This window comes from Opisthorchis viverrini (genome assembly GCF_000715545.1).
Source record: "Opisthorchis viverrini unplaced genomic scaffold opera_v5_46, whole genome shotgun sequence".
In the NCBI taxonomy this organism is placed as follows: Eukaryota; Metazoa; Platyhelminthes; class Trematoda; order Opisthorchiida; family Opisthorchiidae; genus Opisthorchis; species Opisthorchis viverrini.
In genome coordinates this window covers 2171280-2192115 of record NW_008751703.1, presented here as the reverse complement: position 1 = coordinate 2192115, position 20836 = coordinate 2171280, and the positions used below count along the sequence as shown (strand labels likewise).

Genomic DNA, 20836 nt, shown 5'->3' with positions numbered 1-20836 from the left:
CTCCACGTCTCAGGATCAGATTAATAGATACAGTTAAAAACGTCCAACTGCCGTGATCATCCTGGAGACTGATTTGATCGTGCGGCTATTTAACTTTTGTATTGAGACTGCAGAACCGCTTCAAAAATGATAAAGTAGGATGCATACCTGATTCATAATGCCACTACAAACCCGGATGACAACAGTGGAAACATTTTCATGCTACTCAAGCAGTTTAATTGAGTTTGATGTTGCGTGTTGTCTCCTCTTTCCCCAGCACGGGCGGCACCCTCCCGACTGACAAGGATGCACACTCGCCGACACCGTGAGTAGAGGGCCGGCAAGATACCCATGCACTAGCTTATTCCAGTGGTCCACTTCCTGGTTTTACGATATAGGCGACACCGCTTAACCCAGTGAGCATGTAGTACTATTTTTCTCTCACTAGGCTAGCCACCAAGTTAGCTTTCCGGGTGCATGACTGATACTTTAGGAATCTTCATCCGCACTAAAATGACGCCCTTCGGCAGGTCATAGTCATCTCAACTCTGCCGCCCACCTCACACAGATTAAAACAGCACCTATGTGTCAAGAATACTAAAACTCATGGAGTTGGACTGCTTCAGATGTTGCGACAATCAGTCCGCGCACGATACCTTTGCTTTCATGGCTGACGGTTTCGCTTACTGTGACATTTTTCAACGGTATAGTGGAATTGCAAAAAAATCAGGGTGAGCAGCAAGACGCCGAACACTAGGGATAGTTCAATTCCTTTTTTCACGAAACACAGGACCAAAATACTTTCCACCGTCGGCACTGTTACGCATCATAAATCACTAAGTTAATACAATAGGTCGGAGTGTCATTTCCGGTCGGTCCGGTGAAATCTAGGTAGTCATTGGCATGAAATCCTACCACTGTAGCTCATTCCGGGACGAATGGGCCCCAGCCACAGCATCTAGTTTTTTCTAAACCTAGAGGGCACGACTGAAACTAGGATGTCTCAACCCATGAAAGCATTCGGAAGTTAAAGGCTTTCTACCATTGGTACCTGAGGATTACTCTGAAAACAAGGTGGCAGTTCGAATCACCTTGGCATTTCACAACTGCATGTACTCAGAGACGCCGCCTGAGACAGTTTGGACATCCTCCTTTGCAGACTGGACGATGAACTCGTGGGAAAAGTTCCCAACCCAAATCTCCGAGGGTGTAAGTTGCCATCAGGGCAACTGAATACAGATCACATCAAAGGCTGAGCAACTGGGTTACCAGTGTGTCTACAGTATCCGACAAAGTCAAAACTAGGTTCCGAGCCCGCTACCTATTTCCGGATGTAGACACCGGTGATGCGGAACGACCAACCTCAGTTAGTTAACGGAAAAGGGTCTGGCATTCTGGACCAACCGTTTTCGATCAGTCCCACAGTAGTCTAATGTCAATTCTTTTGGGGAACCATACGTTCCTGGTATTAGAAAGTTTCACTTAACGCGATGGATGATGGACGCAATCGGTTACATGTAAGCACCTGATACATCACCCGTGATGTATCAGTCGAAGTACTGGGATCCAACTGCTGCCAGCTGATTCCAATGAAAACAATTCTAACTGGTAGCATATCACTCTTGTTAGCTCTTTAAAAAGCGAGGTTATTCTCAAACTTTGCATATCCAATAGACCAACATAGCCTAAAAAACGTTAAAGTATGCAATATAGCAAGGGAACTTGGGATTTTTACAATATACACGGTTGGGCGGTAAATCTGAATCAGTAGTACAAAATGCACAAATGTGGAGCGCACGGAAAAGAAAGGGTGAGGTGCTGTCCCTGATTTCCTGGGTAGTGTGCAGGTTGCATAACACTGCAACCAACTGCCAAGTTTCGACCGAATATTCGTTCAAAGAAAGTAGTCTGGAACCGGTTTACGGACTGGGATGTTCCGAACATCCTAAAAAGCAAGAAAAAAAATAAAGAACACGAAATACGCATAAATACCAGAAGCCTCTGCAGTGAGCTGTCGTACCCAATAGGTGGTGGCAACTGGTAACAAAAACGGAATCTATGTTCCGTATTCGTGAATGAATAGACCATGTGTTCATTTGCGAATACGGAACACATATCTCACACTTACACCAGTTGCCACCAGCTGTAGGTGGTGTGAAATCGCAAATGTCATAGTTCAACCCAATCCAGTTACCCATATTTAGTGTCTTTGTGATGCGATTCGTATCTAGGTCGGAGGTATTTCTATCAACTAGCCATGCGTGCAAAAGCTTGAAATGTTGAAAAGCTCAACCATCGCTGCCGTTCTGTTCGAAAAAAGGTTTTAGGTGAACTGAAGTTATCAACGGTGAGGTTAAGTAGTGATTTGAGGCAGAAGTTCGTTTCCCGTTCGAGCCTGTGGTTTGAATTACTGTAATAAAAAGCAGGAACCCTGGAGTGAGGCTGCTACAATAGCTCTAGAGAGACATGATGATCTCAACCTAACAGTGGATGACTGGCAGCACCCTACAATTTTGTAGATGGTAATGGTAAATTCGGCTGACAGCCCCACTTTCCGAAGAACTGGAAAGATTAGATCGTTTCATAAGTGTCACACTACTCAGTTCAGCGAGTACTAATTCATGAGATTATACTCCCAACACGTGATTCAGAGTGCACTTTACATCTTTAAAGACAAATCTTGGTAAAGTTATCTCAGGTAGTAGAAGAGATCGGTGAATTTACCAGGTCCTTCGTGTTGATCAGGACAGCGGCATTAACAATAAGTCAAGCTCATTCGGAGGCGATGTGATAGAGGTAGTTATGAAAAAAGGCTTCACAACATCACAGAGCGATCCAACTGCCCCGCGCGAGCTGACTGTCAGTGATTCCCGCTCGGAAGCGCATCTAGTGACCTTTTGCAGCAGCACAGCCCTCCAAACAGTAATGAGTCAGTCCAGTTTGTCCATGATAATAAACAAGAATAATCGTCCAGCTATAATACATTTCAGTGTGTAGCCGCCATACCACCCGAAGGAAGCAAGGGGCTGAGGTACTGCCAGGTTGCCCGAGCCTACACAGGAGCAGTCGTTGTTGGGTTTGAACCACAGATCTTACGGGTAGTAATTTCGCACCCTGAGCACTGAGCTATCTCGAGCTAAGTGGGTTCACCTATCATATCAAAACACGCGGATTCACCACAGCCTACCAACGGACGAGTCTTATTAAGGACAAAACACGTTTGGCAGTGCTAGTCTCACCCAAGTTCCGAAAGACTTCTTACTATCGACCATTTGCATCCACTCCGTAAGATACTGCTTTAAATCCCAAACTCACCACGTAAACACCACAGCCTCAGTATGATATTGAAAATAATCCGAATAATCACAAGCCAGGTTCTGAACAAATCCAAATAGTAAAAAAAGCCAACACCTCAAGACCCTTAACCTAGCTCGAAAATATGGTCGGCGGCATGTGTGGTGTCGAAGTTGAGCACTTCGAGTTGGGCATTAGGTTATTGATCTTACTTAATAGCCTCGGTAAATGTGCCACAATTGCTCTTTTGGAAACGACAGAGTTTTCCCCATAGAACTGGTTGTGGTAAACAACCATATTCTTACATAGATTAGTTGTTTTCTGGCTAAGTCCGGAGGATGTGAAGAGTTTGGGTACAGCGATTCAACAAAACAGTGAAGTGTATGGTGAAATGACTTGCATTTCAGTGGGATATAGTCAGCCCTAAGAAGCGATCACTACGAGTTGCACCTTGATTGGAACATAATAGGATGATGTATTAGGATCAACCGTGACGCATTGATTCAGCGTCAACTGCCACAAAATCACGCGGCCACTAACCAAACCTGAGTTCATAGCGAATTCGAACTGAAGCGACTTTTTAGTTTAGCCAAATAGCTTTTCAGGATGAGATGGCTGAGTGGTTAAAGCGCGAATTTGCTGACCCGGGTGGTTCGAACCCGACCTCTGCCTCTCGATTTCCCCTGTCTAGGCTTGGGCAACCTGGCAGTATCCCAGCCCTCGTGCTCCCTTTGGGTGGCATGGCAGCTAGGCACCGAAAGGGGGCTACAGCTGAACGATTATCTTATCTTCATGGTTCTTAGATCAAACTCATGGTTTGTAAATTCGGCGTAGATCAGATCCTCCAGAAAATCATGAAGTGTAAAGCCACCCGAAGGAAGCACGAGGGATGGGATACTGTCAGTTTGCCCAAGCCTAGACAGGGGAAGTCGAGTGGCGGAGGTCGGGTTCGAACCACATATACCTATCCGTATCGACAACACAATCAGTGTTGACGCAGGTGCTTCCTCACCATACAGTTTTAAGCTTGGCTTCACAGTGGGAAGAAGAATGGGTAGGGAAGATGAAACTGCATGGGTTTACCACAACCCTCAAACTCTCACTCAGACAGTCAGAATAGATAAAATAGAGGTCTGAAAACTTCACTTGAAACTTAGTGCTGGAAGCAGGGTTAATATACTCTGGAAAACCAAGAAGCACAGCACAACTGTTCTATCCCTTTGAGTTATCAGCAGCGGGCAACCAACAAATATGGATAAAAATTGACATCAGGGGTGCTATTGGAATCTGTTGATCGTTACATCTTGGAAAGAGGAACGCGCAAACAGCATAAAAACTCATGCTCCTTCATATTAGTCTGCCACCCTGCCCATCTTGTTTTGAGCTGTTCTAAAGAAAACGTCGTCTCGGTGGACGATGAGTCCGAATAGCGTATGGCCGAGACAAGAGGGCTGATGGTGTTAGACGTTCCCGCAACTGCTTCTTACCGCCTGCTGCACAGGTAATCTTTCGTTTTCTATGTGAGCTCGCTGACACCATCTGACACTAGCTACGGTTGAGACATCTGTGATCAAACACCTGACGATGTTCCACATTCGCGGACAGAGACCACGACTGTCAAACATTCACAAACAGCTCGTACAGCTAGATTGATCTTCGAAGGGTTCGGTCCATGTTTCTGATTGACGTTTTTGCGAGTGAGTTAATGAGCCATTTTCCCAACCTATCGCTTAACTGACCGCTGCCTTCCTAGGGCAGCCAATCATATCAGTTGATATAGGGCATGGCTGTTTCAGGATTCGGGTCTTCTCCATCTCCTGAGCCTTTGTTGTCCACCAGAGTTCTTTTCCTCGGGCCCTTCACTAGTTGGCGTTTGAGGATTTGCGTGCGTCGTCGTACTCGTTACCTGCTGGTATGGATTTTCCGGCATCAATCATGACTAGCAATTTCGACGACGGTCAAATGACCCAGCAACATCTGCTTGTGTGGTGGGAAGGGACATCGGTGGACACAGAATTGTGAGGGAAAATGATACCTCCCGGTTGCTCAGACCGAGGACGGGGCTTGGCTGAGGTACCCCACCTTGAATCCTCGACTTAGAAGTCTGACCCACAAGACAGTGGGAGGATAAAGGGTTAAGTTTGGGGACCCTGCCCGTAGCTTCTGACTCAAGTTTGACCCGGGAAGTAGCGGGCAGTAGGCTTATTTGGGAACCTTTACCGTCGGTCCCGGGAAGGGTCCCTACTCGACTGCAGGAGGTTGGCTTAACCCTATGGCGTAGGGATTGAAGCATTACTGTCTCACTCCTGATGTGGCTGCGCGCAGCAGGTACCTTTGGTTGTAAAAGTGTTTCAACAGTATTAAATGATGCACTGGCGGTCACGGCCAACCGTTGAGAGATCGGGGTGTGCGGTTTTTGGGGCCAACTTTTTCTAACCCGCCCTTAATTGGGGGAAGGCAGTATCGCTGCTTCCATTGATATGGACATACTGGTCACTCTGAGGGAAGCATCTTACTGCCTGTCGCAGGGGAAAGTACGACCTTACCCTCAGACCGCCTTGTAGCACGATTGCTCGTTCAGCTGTAACACCTTTTCCGTGCCTATTTGCCATGCCACCACGAGGAAGCACGAGGGCTGGGATACTGCCAGGTTGCTCGAGTCTAGACAGAGGAAGCCAAGAGGCAGAGGTCAGGTTCGAACCACGGACCTTCCAGTCAGTAAATTTGCGCTCTAACCACTGAGCCATCTCGTAGTACGAGGTATAGCTGCTCTCAGTCTGATCACTCCTCTTTAACCTTCCCCATATGGCTGCAGCAAGCTAGTCCAAGCCGCGGGATCATTGGAGCACTCAAGTCCGACCATCACGTCAAGGTGGCAGCTTTGGGTCAGGATGGAGATATTTGATAGGGTTACTATCGTTCGTAGTTCAACGGGAAGAGATGCGAGATGAGTTGCTGCGTCTGCATACATAACTTATGAGAGTAGATCAGGAAACACTCCGATCCCACAAGTGCCAGATGAAAGGCAGTTTTTCATGACAACACTGACGGTGAAATGGAGAAAGGGACCCAGAGGGATCATGCCTAACATAACTGGATATGGTGAACTTGGTCGAGCGTTTGACATAGTCCTTGAGAGTCCACAGGAGTTGGTGTACAGCGCTCGTGGAACTCACAAGTTCCTGTAGGGTACACTTTTGTTCTACAGATATTATTGGGCCCGACGATCAACGGGATCGAAGACAGATTTCATATCAGGAAAAATCGTTGGCGATTTGCCAGAGAGTGAAGGATTCGACCTCTGCACCCTTACAAAACGAACTAGGTACGACTTTCATGGATATCTCTCGCTACATAAATTCAGTCGACCTACGGATCTTGGAAGCGACGAACATCAGGCTGGTGGCGACCTTTTGAAGATGGAAATAGTTGTTTAGCATGCCCATTTATAACAGGATTCGGGTCTTCTCCATCTCCTGAGCCTTTGTTGTCCACCAGAGTTCTTTTCCTCGGGCCCTTCACTAGTTGGCGTTTGAGGATTTGCGTGCGTCGTCGTACTCGTTACCTGCTGGTATGGATTTTCCGGCATCAATCATGACTAGCAATTTCGACGACGGTCAAATGACCCAGCAACATCTGCTTGTGTGGTGGGAAGGGACATCGGTGGACACAGAATTGTGAGGGAAAATGATACCTCCCGGTTGCTCAGACCGAGGACGGGGCTTGGCTGAGGTACCCCACCTTGAATCCTCGACTTAGAAGTCTGACCCACAAGACAGTGGGAGGATAAAGGGTTAAGTTTGGGGACCCTGCCCGTAGCTTCTGACTCAAGTTTGACCCGGGAAGTAGCGGGCAGTAGGCTTATTTGGGAACCTTTACCGTCGGTCCCGGGAAGGGTCCCTACTCGACTGCAGGAGGTTGGCTTAACCCTATGGCGTAGGGATTGAAGCATTACTGTCTCACTCCTGATGTGGCTGCGCGCAGCAGGTACCTTTGGTTGTAAAAGTGTTTCAACAGTATTAAATGATGCACTGGCGGTCACGGCCAACCGTTGAGAGATCGGGGTGTGCGGTTTTTGGGGCCAACTTTTTCTAACCCGCCCTTAATTGGGGGAAGGCAGTATCGCTGCTTCCATTGATATGGACATACTGGTCACTCTGAGGGAAGCATCTTACTGCCTGTCGCAGGGGAAAGTACGACCTTACCCTCAGACCGCCTTGTAGCACGATTGCTCGTTCAGCTGTAACACCTTTTCCGTGCCTATTTGCCATGCCACCACGAGGAAGCACGAGGGCTGGGATACTGCCAGGTTGCTCGAGTCTAGACAGAGGAAGCCAAGAGGCAGAGGTCAGGTTCGAACCACGGACCTTCCAGTCAGTAAATTTGCGCTCTAACCACTGAGCCATCTCGTAGTACGAGGTATAGCTGCTCTCAGTCTGATCACTCCTCTTTAACCTTCCCCATATGGCTGCAGCAAGCTAGTCCAAGCCGCGGGATCATTGGAGCACTCAAGTCCGACCATCACGTCAAGGTGGCAGCTTTGGGTCAGGATGGAGATATTTGATAGGGTTACTATCGTTCGTAGTTCAACGGGAAGAGATGCGAGATGAGTTGCTGCGTCTGCATACATAACTTATGAGAGTAGATCAGGAAACACTCCGATCCCACAAGTGCCAGATGAAAGGCAGTTTTTCATGACAACACTGACGGTGAAATGGAGAAAGGGACCCAGAGGGATCATGCCTAACATAACTGGATATGGTGAACTTGGTCGAGCTCGACTTAGAAGTCTGACCCACAAGACAGTGGGAGGATAAAGGGTTAAGTTTGGGGACCCTGCCCGTAGCTTCTGACTCAAGTTTGACCCGGGAAGTAGCGGGCAGTAGGCTTATTTGGGAACCTTTACCGTCGGTCCCGGGAAGGGTCCCTACTCGACTGCAGGAGGTTGGCTTAACCCTATGGCGTAGGGATTGAAGCATTACTGTCTCACTCCTGATGTGGCTGCGCGCAGCAGGTACCTTTGGTTGTAAAAGTGTTTCAACAGTATTAAATGATGCACTGGCGGTCACGGCCAACCGTTGAGAGATCGGGGTGTGCGGTTTTTGGGGCCAACTTTTTCTAACCCGCCCTTAATTGGGGGAAGGCAGTATCGCTGCTTCCATTGATATGGACATACTGGTCACTCTGAGGGAAGCATCTTACTGCCTGTCGCAGGGGAAAGTACGACCTTACCCTCAGACCGCCTTGTAGCACGATTGCTCGTTCAGCTGTAACACCTTTTCCGTGCCTATTTGCCATGCCACCACGAGGAAGCACGAGGGCTGGGATACTGCCAGGTTGCTCGAGTCTAGACAGAGGAAGCCAAGAGGCAGAGGTCAGGTTCGAACCACGGACCTTCCAGTCAGTAAATTTGCGCTCTAACCACTGAGCCATCTCGTAGTACGAGGTATAGCTGCTCTCAGTCTGATCACTCCTCTTTAACCTTCCCCATATGGCTGCAGCAAGCTAGTCCAAGCCGCGGGATCATTGGAGCACTCAAGTCCGACCATCACGTCAAGGTGGCAGCTTTGGGTCAGGATGGAGATATTTGATAGGGTTACTATCGTTCGTAGTTCAACGGGAAGAGATGCGAGATGAGTTGCTGCGTCTGCATACATAACTTATGAGAGTAGATCAGGAAACACTCCGATCCCACAAGTGCCAGATGAAAGGCAGTTTTTCATGACAACACTGACGGTGAAATGGAGAAAGGGACCCAGAGGGATCATGCCTAACATAACTGGATATGGTGAACTTGGTCGAGCGTTTGACATAGTCCTTGAGAGTCCACAGGAGTTGGTGTACAGCGCTCGTGGAACTCACAAGTTCCTGTAGGGTACACTTTTGTTCTACAGATATTATTGGGCCCGACGATCAACGGGATCGAAGACAGATTTCATATCAGGAAAAATCGTTGGCGATTTGCCAGAGAGTGAAGGATTCGACCTCTGCACCCTTACAAAACGAACTAGGTACGACTTTCATGGATATCTCTCGCTACATAAATTCAGTCGACCTACGGATCTTGGAAGCGACGAACATCAGATTGGTGGCGACCTTTTGAAGATGGAAATAGTTGTTTAGCATGCCCATTTATAAGGATATTCATCCGTGACTCGATACTAACAAATACAAGATGTTCACTGCTTTCTTCACGGAGAGTTGGGTAGGGGCCCGGTGCCTTGATGCGAACAGTAGAGGCTACCCGTACTTTGTTAGTTTTTTTAATGAATATTCCATCCAGCCTTGTACAGTCTCCATATCGCGCGCGGACCGGCCAAAATGCTTCTGTTTGACGTTTTTGCGAAGGACTTACTGAGCTATCCTTCTAGCTGAAAATCGCCCTTCGCTGGTCGGTGACTCGAATTAGGTGACATCGGACACGACGGTTTCCGATAGCGGGCCCCTTTGTCTCATGAGCACTTGTTGGGCACGAGAATTCCCGGTCTTTCCTCGATGATGTACGGCTTCGACTGATTGTTCGGCTCGTGAGTTATTCATAGTCATCGGCATTGAATAGACCATTCAGTTGAATCTATTTGCACGCGCGAAAGATGCACCGGTTGGTGATGTACAACCGAACGTTCAGCGCGGAGGCTGAACTGAAGTTCAGTTGGGTCGGTATTGAAGATATCGAGGTATCCGTTTCCAGAAGTAATGCTACACACGGGTTTGGTGTTGTCTGATATTGCAGAGGATGTATGAAACTTGATGTTCATCGACTTCAGACGGTTTTGAAGTGTGTCTAACACGTGTTCAAAAAGCAGTCCATTAAGGAAAAGAATCAAAGTAAATATGCCGGTGATTTGTGCTTCCAAAGGCAGAAAAAGTTGAAGGTGAATTGTGTTGGGCGCAACCAAGTGGTGTAATAACGGTAGAACTTACTTGTGAAGCGGCGTCAAATATTTTGAAATCCCGATTCAACCGATCGTCCAGTCTGAGGATTGCTGCAATATTTCCACAGCGATAACAATAGTTTGGTGCCGACCAAACTGTGAGGACGCTTTCGTTGAAGTGCCAACGGTATCCTTCCATTACCAGCTGGTGTGCTCGACAAATTAGATCCAAACGATTCAACTGCAAAACGAGGCGGCATATGAAACCGGGATTTTAGAGAATAAGAGCTGAATGAAGTGGCATGGTCGACAATTGTGCAAGGAAGTTAAGCAGGCCTGAACCGGTAACACTCCTACTACTTTATTAGTCACCAGCTATCCACATTAGATTGAGAGTAGTAGTTACGGAAATCGTGAAGATTGATACACCAAAATAGATTAAGAGAAGAGAATAATAAAACTAAAATGCGACTATTGCGCGTTAATTTTCAGCACAGACCAGCTACATTTAAATAAGCTGCTCAAAAATTTAACTTGAACTAGAGGTCTTCATTATTGGCCGTTGGTCAGCAAACGCTTCATCACCACGCGAGGAGACGTCTTTAGTGCCTATGGCGACAAAACCTCTGCAGGCCAATTGCTAAACTTAACGAACATGCCAGCTGCCACCTGACCGACAGCCAATACACACCTGGGCTACCAATATTTAACTGTATTACTAAGTCCTAATTAGTAAGACGACAGTTTACCGCGTGCCGGTGGTAGTTGGCTTACACCATAACTTCAGAAGTTACCAATGACTAAGCTAGGATAGCTTTATTCGGCGAACCATTCCAGCCCCGTAGGTTTCTTATCTATTAAAACAGGAAAATACATGGCATGAATCTTCAATAGTGGTGTATTCGCCTGCGGCTACGCTGCACACCACACCACTGGTTTTACAGTCGAGTTTGTGCCTACATTCGTTCTTATTTCCGTGCTCGCCGGATTTCCATTCTTGAACTATAATCGCTTTGCCGATGTCGCTGGCACCCTCCACTCACAACATATTGACTATACAACCGAACGATGATGAAACGTTTGCAAGCCACTTACCGAATTCGGAAAATAGATAAAAAAAACCACCCGATCCACTAATGAATGTACTCAAGATAGCTCAGTGGTTAAGACGCGAATTTACTGACCGGAAAGTCCGTGGTTCGAACCCAACCTATGCACCTGGACTGCGCCTGTCTGGGCTTGGGTAACTTGACAACATCTTAACCCTAGTGCGTGGCAGCTAGGCACCGAAAGGATGGACGATTATTATTGTCATTAGACGCACTTCGGTCACCAATATCCAGCCAGGCGATAAATCCCTCCCAGGTTAGAAGATACGATGAAATTTAATGGAATGCGCTGATCTACGGAATCAAACAGCTGCCGCTAAAGGAGTTTAGACAAATACACTGCATGAGTCTGAATACACAGGTTACAACGGCGTCCACTAACAAAATGAAAAGCTTTCGTAAGTGCGACCAAGAGGGACTGATAACATGCCATTTTTGGTTTTAAAGTGGATCTACAACAGAACACCTTGTTCTCTTATTCCGTGAGTTTTCTTGTGCTTTCATCATGCACATTAGTCTTGCTTAACGTTTCGGAAAAGCTGGTGCACAGTAGTATACGGCAGCTTGTTTACAAACCAGAAAAGCGTCACTGACGCAACTGCCTGCCTAATGCACACAATCTAGGGACACCTAAGCGGCAGAGATTAATGTATTATACTGTCTTACAGAGAAGCGACGCTTCTGGTCGGTTTAGTCGAGCTTTAATCTTCGGGGAAGTTTCTGAGACTGATAATCCTGTTCTTATATGACTGTGTTCGACCATAAGCGTAAATGAGTACGGCACTTCGATGAGTTTAACATCGTACTAAAATATGCCTACACACTATCGCTGTTGTGAGGCCTGTTTCCAAGCTTCTGATCAATGGCTGTTGCGGTAGGATATCAATGCCACTTGCAAGGTATTTTTCACAGTATTCTACTGCTCACCTGTTTTCTACCACCTGATTAGAAAGCTGTCGGTCAGTCTTTGGTGATGTGCCACCTAATTTTTCTGGGAAAACCTTGATAGAACAACATTCAGTTGCTGAACAAATCGCGATAAAGTGTTCCACGATGTTCTCGCTTCTCAAACCCAGAACTACAAAATTATTTTCCCGAGTATCACTGGGGGAGCACTAGCTTTGTGCACAAGAACCATTGCCTACAGCAGCTCCACATACACTTATCTGACTTGGATCTAGACTACGTCTGTGTCTTCTGGAGGTGGACTGCTGGAAATGCTAATGGTATGAGGCAGGTTAACGCAAATTTGCATGTTCCCTGGTCCTGAAGATGAATGTCGACGTGTTCTGGGTCGATTTTTGTGTCTTTTACATCCCACCGATACGGACAGTGTAATCAGTCCCCACCTTGAATATAAATTAGTATGGTGTTAGTATGGAAGGTGCTTGAGGTTAATAGGGGTAATCAGACCAAAGTCCTTGAATTAGAATATTGCCAGTCTCCATACCTGCAAGGTTGGGGAAATTTGATGGAACAACCTCACATACTACATACATCGTCTCGGACAACTCACCTGATTGAAACTGGCGACAACATCGGATCCGAACAGGTATCCGGCTCCTCGAGGACTGACACCCCAGCCAAGGGCATCCTCTGGATCAGACCACAGAAGATCGCACATTGGACCGTCATGGGGGACCTCCTGCTTCCGGTCGATTGTTCGTATTTGGTCAAGCGTTGTGATCGTAGGAGAGAGGCCACCGTGGACACAAAATATCTAATGACAGAAGTGAGAGGGAAGAGCCAGTGGTACCGGTATGACAAGTTCTTCGATTTGACCACAAAACTCTGAGTAGGTCGGCGGTTATGAAACGAAAGTACTGAGCAGGTTCATGGGTCGAACCTAACCTTGGCTTCTCGAGTTCTTCTCTTTAGACTTGGGCAACCTGGCAATAGCTCAGCATTCACGCTTCTTTCGAGATTGATGGTAGTTGTGAACCGAGAGGCACCAGAGATGAATGATTATTACTATTTAATATCAGAATTAACAGTGAGTCCATGATTAGGGTTTTTAGCACTCTTGACGCTCTACTACCTAATTGTTTGTTTCTGATTAGGTCGGAGAGACAATTCACATAAGTTTACAACCAAAGTTTTGTGGAACGGAATCAAAGTCACCTACTATAGAACTTCATATAGGTGCAATATACACTAGTCCTTCATATCCCTCTAAATCGCGGGTTTCATCGCTTACTTGGAAGCTGTTGCATTCAGAAGGAGTAGATGTCAAGAAACCGCTCTCTTAAGATATTTTTAACTTACCGACCGAATGTCCGAATACAAGACGTGCAACTGAACCTCCTGACGAGTTTATTCCAGAGAATTAAGTTCCACACATTCTCCTCAGTGTTCGTCTTTGAGTTAAAACCAGAAAGATCCTATGAATATCCGTCCGACTGAACCGAGAAGCAGCCCTTCAAATGTACATTCGGTTTCTGGACATTAGTAACGGCCAATTTATTAGAATGCTAACTGAATTTCCCGTTTACACCAATCAGCTTGCAAACAGGTGTTTTTTTCAACGCCAGCGACGGGACAATCCAGAAGCCCACAATGAGAGAAGGGTGAAGAATGCAAACGTCACGAACTGAAGCACTGTCGAGTTACCAGTGATAGCTACGACGCGTCGTAACTACGCACCCCTCATTAGGGGCACCAAATGCTGCTTAGGTTACTTTTGCACTATTGCCTGCCTCCGGCTTGCGAATGAGCTGGCTCTACTGATCTCTCAGAAGGCGGCCATCTGAAGCGGAATCGGGTCATACGGTAATTTGGTCTTTACTCCAAAGACAAGTCGTGACTGTGATGGCGAGATGACTCAAGTGGTCAGAGCACGAATTTACTGACCAGAAGGTTCGTGGTTCGAACCGGACCTCTGCATCCCGAATCCTCCTGTCTAGGCTTGGGAAACCTGGCAGTATCCCAGTCCTCATGGGTCCTTCGGGTGGCACCGCAGTTGGGTACCGGAAGGTGTTACAGCTGAACGGTGATGGCGACCTAGCTTGTTGACACGGGCTTTGCTTGCATTGAACCACGTTTTGACTTTCTCCGCCAAGCTGACATCGCTAGTCAAAATACTGCGATACTGCAAGCACTTTCCTCATGAGCTTAATGGATGGCTTACATTAAAAGTTTCCAAAATACTGGAGTCAGCGACGTTGTATTATTGCGCTCGGCTTTCCTGCATTGCAGAACCGTTTGCTAACACTTCAGAGACGATCGCGACAGGATACACTGGGTGTTTCTCGCAGGCACCAGTGGTCGGAAATCACTCCCGAAAATTCTCAGCCTTTAATGGTCAGGTCATCATACAGTATAGAAGAACCGGACAAATGGCTGATTGGCAGAGGCGGACCTTGGCCTTTAAGCTGATATGACGCTATCCCCATAGTGCAATTTTTACTGCAGAAAATAGTAAATGCACACTAAAAATGCTTGTAAAAACAGGCTAGGCCAGTAAAAAGCATACGTGATTTGAAGTGTTTAAAGATGACTTGTGCGATCAACCCTCTTTCGATGATAGTGGTCGCGACATTAGGCCCGTATAAGATGAGAAAGGCACCGTCTTTCCGACCTACATCTTAGGTTCATTTTTTTCTAAGGGATGGGGTATCAGGATGATGACGAGTGGTCTACCTGTTTAAGGAGCCAAAGTTGCGGGAACTTACGATTGTTGGCATGCTGTATGTGATTCAGGATAGCTCGGTGGTCAAGCTACTGTCCAGAAGGTTGGTGAGTCAAATTCAAACATGGTTTTAGGGTCTATAAACCAGGCGGTATCTCAACCTTCATGCTTTCTTCGACGTATATGACCACATCACACCGACGGGACACAGTAACAGTGTTTTTGAAAAAGATTCATTCAGACGACCAGCACTGCAACATTTATGGAGGCCGCGAAGCCCCTTGCCTTTGAAGAGGATGGGATACAAAAGATCGGCCGTGAAAAACCGAACCATCTGATCACCACACAATCAGCCGTGGATATCGGGTCCCACTACGAACCGACGCGGCTCTAGAAATATTTGCTGTACATAGCAGTATTAAGAGTCAGGTACTACTGCATTTGATGTCCAGAGGCCAGCCCCGGGGACAAGCGGGCCAGAGTGTTGAGCCAAAGGGTCCCGGAACAACATTGTTTATTTTCCCACTACCTTATGAGCCGCAATTTCAATCCCAAGACCGCAGACAGGGTATCCAAAGCAAACACCCTCGGCTTGAGCGAATAAAATACCTCACTCGATTTCGAATCTCTTGGTTCACCAATGCTCATAACCAAAATCCCTCTCCACCTTTCAGCTACACTATCCAGCCCTCAGTTACTTAGCTGTCGCTCCATTTTTAACTAACCACCACATGGAATACTCAATTGCCAACTTAAAACGATTTGCAGTTTTCGATGTCCGTGCCCTGTGAGATAAGACAAAAGACATTCATTAAGGAAACTTTGACTAGTCCCCCAACCACAAGCGCTACGTCGGCAGAAATGATTAATTGGTAGCAAAGACTCACCGCCATCAGTATGCAGGACCCAAACAGAGCATCAATCCAGCAGGTAGATCTGACCTGCCTCTGGTCTACCAAGGTGAACATTCATGCTTCCCGTTTGTATCGTATCTTTTCACTGTGCCTTGTGAGAGTCCCCTTAGTCTGAATTCGGTTGTAAGTACTGCATAACGAAACCACTAGCTACAGTAAAATCAACGCCCATCCCGCCTTGCCCGTAGGTTGCCACCTTGGGGATCCAGGATAATTGTAAGTGGTAAATGTTAATGTAGGTACCAGATGTGTTTGAATTGCGAGTATTGTACAGAAATCTTAAATTATGGCATCAGAAAGGCAAAGGACTTCAATTGTGGGGACTCATTATGTCGGCTTACTGACCAGATTAAGTGGTGGGTAGTTTAGCCACGACCGTGAAGTGCTACAGCTGAGAAATCAGTAGACGAGAGATTTACGAGGTTCATCTGTACCTCTGATTTATAATATCCTTTAAATGAATATGCTGCACAAGACCACCTTATGTTTCAACAATATCATCATCGGCAGCATATCAGTGTTCAGCACTGATGCTCCGCTGCCATATGGTTGAACCGAACGGCGGCCGATGTGGCATGAGTTTATTTATGTGAAACTCAGGGTTGTACGTAGACCGGGATACTGGCAGAGCACTTAGACCTAGACAGGACTATTAGGGTCCTCAACGAAAGCCTTCGACTCGAAAGACTGACCGCAAGGCAGTGTTCCGCGGGAAATACAAGTGCGTTACCACTTTTATAGGACAAATCGCCATACAGGTTCCAACTCCCAACCTGGGGGACCGAAAGACTGTGTTCGTCAGACCTCTAACCATCGACCAACTTGGTATGGCAGACTCCGAGTGTCACGCGAAGACCCCGTGGTATAGCTCAACGGGTCGCCGGGGTACACAAACCGTCACACCACCGTAAGGTCCAGTCTCTTCGTGACGGAACTTATGTTTCATGTTTAACGACATTCAAGGTATCGAATTTGTTCGCAATGCTTCGGATAGCCCGCTACCAGTTTGACCTCTTGGAACTCAATCTCCGAATTTTTATTGAGGTTGTTTCATACTTGAACATCGGGTCATAAACATGCTGCAGTTGACACGAATCCAAATTCATACCAAGTCAGCAGTCAAATGGAGAACAAGCGCATCACGTATCGTGTTTTGCGGAGATGTCGAGTTAAGCAATGGGCGATCCCTCGATAAACCCAGCATGATGGAGATGTCCTATTTTGTTTTACAACCTCGTAGTTAATAGCTCTACGTGAAACCGTCACACCGACCCTAGTACGACACCGCTGTTAGGCGTATTCGGCACTTTAGGAGCCACCTGACTCGGCCGGAACCCACCACACCCGGATAGCACTGTAGCTGTTTGTTTATTCTTACTCATTTGCCAGAAACGAATTACTCTAAATTCGCCCTCCCCATATTACCACTGGGAGGGGACAGCATCCTATCCACAACCCTGGGAAACTCCGGAGGCCGTAAGCTCTAATCGATCCCGAGTACTTCATGTGCCGGTACTCGGCCGGGATGGTGCACTCTGAATTCTTCAATAAAGGTCAGAAATTCGACAGCCCTTCTGAGAACTATTTGGGGCAAAAACAGAACACTATAGAACCTGTGAACTGCAACTTTTTCTGCTCAATACAATATATTTTTTACCTGTCGATATTGGTTACATCATTGTAGAAAGCTTTAATGAAATACAAAACAACTTTGTTTCTTGGACTCAACGGGAATGCGCATGTCTTGCTGAGTGACTGGCGGGTGGCGGAGCGTCGCGCGAAACAAAAACATTAATCAGTAGACGAGAGATTTACGAGGTTCATCTGTACCTCTGATTTATAATATCCTTTAAATGAATATGCTGCACAAGACCACCTTATGTTTCAACAATATCATCATCGGCAGCATATCAGTGTTCAGCACTGATGCTCCGCTGCCATATGGTTGAACCGAACGGCGGCCGATGTGGCATGAGTTTATTTATGTGAAACTCAGGGTTGTACGTAGACCGGGATACTGGCAGAGCACTTAGACCTAGACAGGACTATTAGGGTCCTCAACGAAAGCCTTCGACTCGAAAGACTGACCGCAAGGCAGTGTTCCGCGGGAAATACAAGTGCGTTACCACTTTTATAGGACAAATCGCCATACAGGTTCCAACTCCCAACCTGGGGGACCGAAAGACTGTGTTCGTCAGACCTCTAACCATCGACCAACTTGGTATGGCAGACTCCGAGTGTCACGCGAAGACCCCGTGGTATAGCTCAACGGGTCGCCGGGGTACACAAACCGTCACACCACCGTAAGGTCCAGTCTCTTCGTGACGGAACTTATGTTTCATGTTTAACGACATTCAAGGTATCGAATTTGTTCGCAATGCTTCGGATAGCCCGCTACCAGTTTGACCTCTTGGAACTCAATCTCCGAATTTTTATTGAGGTTGTTTCATACTTGAACATCGGGTCATAAACATGCTGCAGTTGACACGAATCCAAATTCATACCAAGTCAGCAGTCAAATGGAGAACAAGCGCATCACGTATCGTGTTTTGCGGAGATGTCGAGTTAAGCAATGGGCGATCCCTCGATAAACCCAGCATGATGGAGATGTCCTATTTTGTTTTACAACCTCGTAGTTAATAGCTCTACGTGAAACCGTCACACCGACCCTAGTACGACACCGCTGTTAGGCGTATTCGGCACTTTAGGAGCCACCTGACTCGGCCGGAACCCACCACACCCGGATAGCACTGTAGCTGTTTGTTTATTCTTACTCATTTGCCAGAAACGAATTACTCTAAATTCGCCCTCCCCATATTACCACTGGGAGGGGACAGCATCCTATCCACAACCCTGGGAAACTCCGGAGGCCGTAAGCTCTAATCGATCCCGAGTACTTCATGTGCCGGTACTCGGCCGGGATGGTGCACTCTGAATTCTTCAATAAAGGTCAGAAATTCGACAGCCCTTCTGAGAACTATTTGGGGCAAAAACAGAACACTATAGAACCTGTGAACTGCAACTTTTTCTGCTCAATACAATATATTTTTTACCTGTCGATATTGGTTACATCATTGTAGAAAGCTTTAATGAAATACAAAACAACTTTGTTTCTTGGACTCAACGGGAATGCGCATGTCTTGCTGAGTGACTGGCGGTTGAATGACATTGGCTAGCACCAAAAATTTCAGCTGCAAATACTGGACTTATCCATTCACGTCAGCGGATTAATACTGCGACTACCAGAGGTTTGAAATATCAGGAAAGTAGAACATTATCCTCTTGGTGGGGTGGTTCAATGGAATACGGACCTTCGGAATTTCCGCCTGTGAACTGAGCCAATAATTTTATTGACATTATATCTGACTTACATTGGTAGTTCGTCCTGTTCATTAGAGACTACTTAGGGCTGTTAACCGCCACAACACTAAAAACGGGCGCTTCAACAGTATGCCTCGATGACGCAAACACGTCTACTGGTGGGCAAAAGATAGTTGAACATCACCCGAAGGAAACAGCCTTTATGATTTTAGGCCTTTCTAAGGCTGCACGCAATTCCTCAACCTTAATTTAAAAGTAGTGCATGCCTATTTTTGGTTTCAGATGTCTGAGTCCACCTATATGAGTTTGTTTCAACGCGTGTCCTGACCGCGATTGCATCTTTTTAATCTTTGTAGCGCTTTCGGCGGTCGTTCAACACTACGACGGTTAATATATCTATACAAAGAACGTACTTCGCGCTCCTCCTCAGACATTCGATGTATACTGCGATCATATGGTTATCTGCAAGCGAATAGGTTAAGTCAGATTACGGCCAGCGTCGCGCACTATCAGCTCCCACAACCACGGCAAGTAGTGTCTCGTCTGAAGATAGAATACCCGTAAAGCGCTGCTGGTTGATCCCGGGGGATTCGGACATGGATGAATGAACAAATGGGGCGTAGGCCTGTGTTCAGCCCTTCTAGACCGCACTTTATTCATAGAGCTGACTTGTCCTCACCGTACTTAATCACATGCATTTGCTCTTCCATCTGAATGAGAAAACCAAATCCACTAAGGTCCCAGGAAAAACAGTAGCTCTTACCCGATCGTCAATTATTGCAGAAAGGCACAGGTAGTCGAAAATTTCAGTACATTGCCTCCAAACCATTGCGGATCCATATTTCCGTAAACATTCTTCGTAGAAGCCATACACTGTGGTGATTTGTCTACTTTCGTGATTACCACGTATGAGAGTTATGCGATCAGGATACCGAACCTGGATAGAAATGACAAACCAATCAGAGGACAAACCTTCAATGCCAACAACAAAAGAAACGTCTCGACACTGTAATAGCCACGGTCAACGAAGTCACCGAGAAACAAGTAGTTCGTGTCAGGAACATCGCCTCCAACTTTGAAAAGTTCAATCAGGTCATAAAACTGACCGTGAATATCGCCACAAACCTGAATACACGAGTATAGTGGTCAAAAGCTGAACTACGAATCCCTTACAGTTACGGGGGAATCCACGCACTGAACGTTGCTCTCTTCTATAAGTATCTCTCGGGCTTTGGCGCAGAGGGATTTAACCTCATCCTCGGTTATGAGTTTGCACGCCCTTAGCTGTTCAATCTGTCTGTCTAAATCACTCTGGGACGCCATATGGTTCACCTCTCGGAATGTGAATCGAACGACCCGCCTTGATTAATAGCTACATTCAGTTCACAAATAGGTGATGTGCCTTAATAATACAATGCTTCCATCCACAAAAGCCTTTGGAGTGGAATGAAACTTTTTAAACCAAAACTTTGCATTCTATCGCAATTTTGCGCAGGCCAAAATTCATTTACCTTTTGCTTGTTTCCGAAAATTACTCTGCCTTCCAAATTTTTATGGCGCGTTCGACTCTGAACTTGCGTTGTGGCTTGGCCGCTAGTATTCGCACAATGGAACTGGGTGTTCAAAAGCTACGACTTGTCCCTGATGGACGCAGAGAGACGAGCGACTGAGTTCGGAGTACCGGCTAAATCGGTCGAGCCCGATCTGTGCATCACA

The 20836-nt window shown here is 46.6% G+C and overlaps 1 protein-coding gene across 1 annotated transcript; it reads right to left on the bottom strand.

Annotated features, from left to right (window-relative positions):
• Positions 1-1594: 1594 nt before the first annotated feature.
• T265_03362 (hypothetical protein) lies at positions 1595-20443 on the bottom strand (the record flags this gene model as incomplete). The annotated part of the gene is made up of 6 exons (XM_009167823.1): positions 1595-1924; positions 10198-10389; positions 12774-12977; positions 19884-20057; positions 20093-20245; positions 20294-20443. The coding sequence occupies 6 exons, from the start codon at positions 20441-20443 to the stop codon at positions 1874-1876; spliced, it is 924 nt and encodes a 307-aa protein (XP_009166087.1).
• Between the last annotated feature and the right edge of the window lie 393 nt (positions 20444-20836).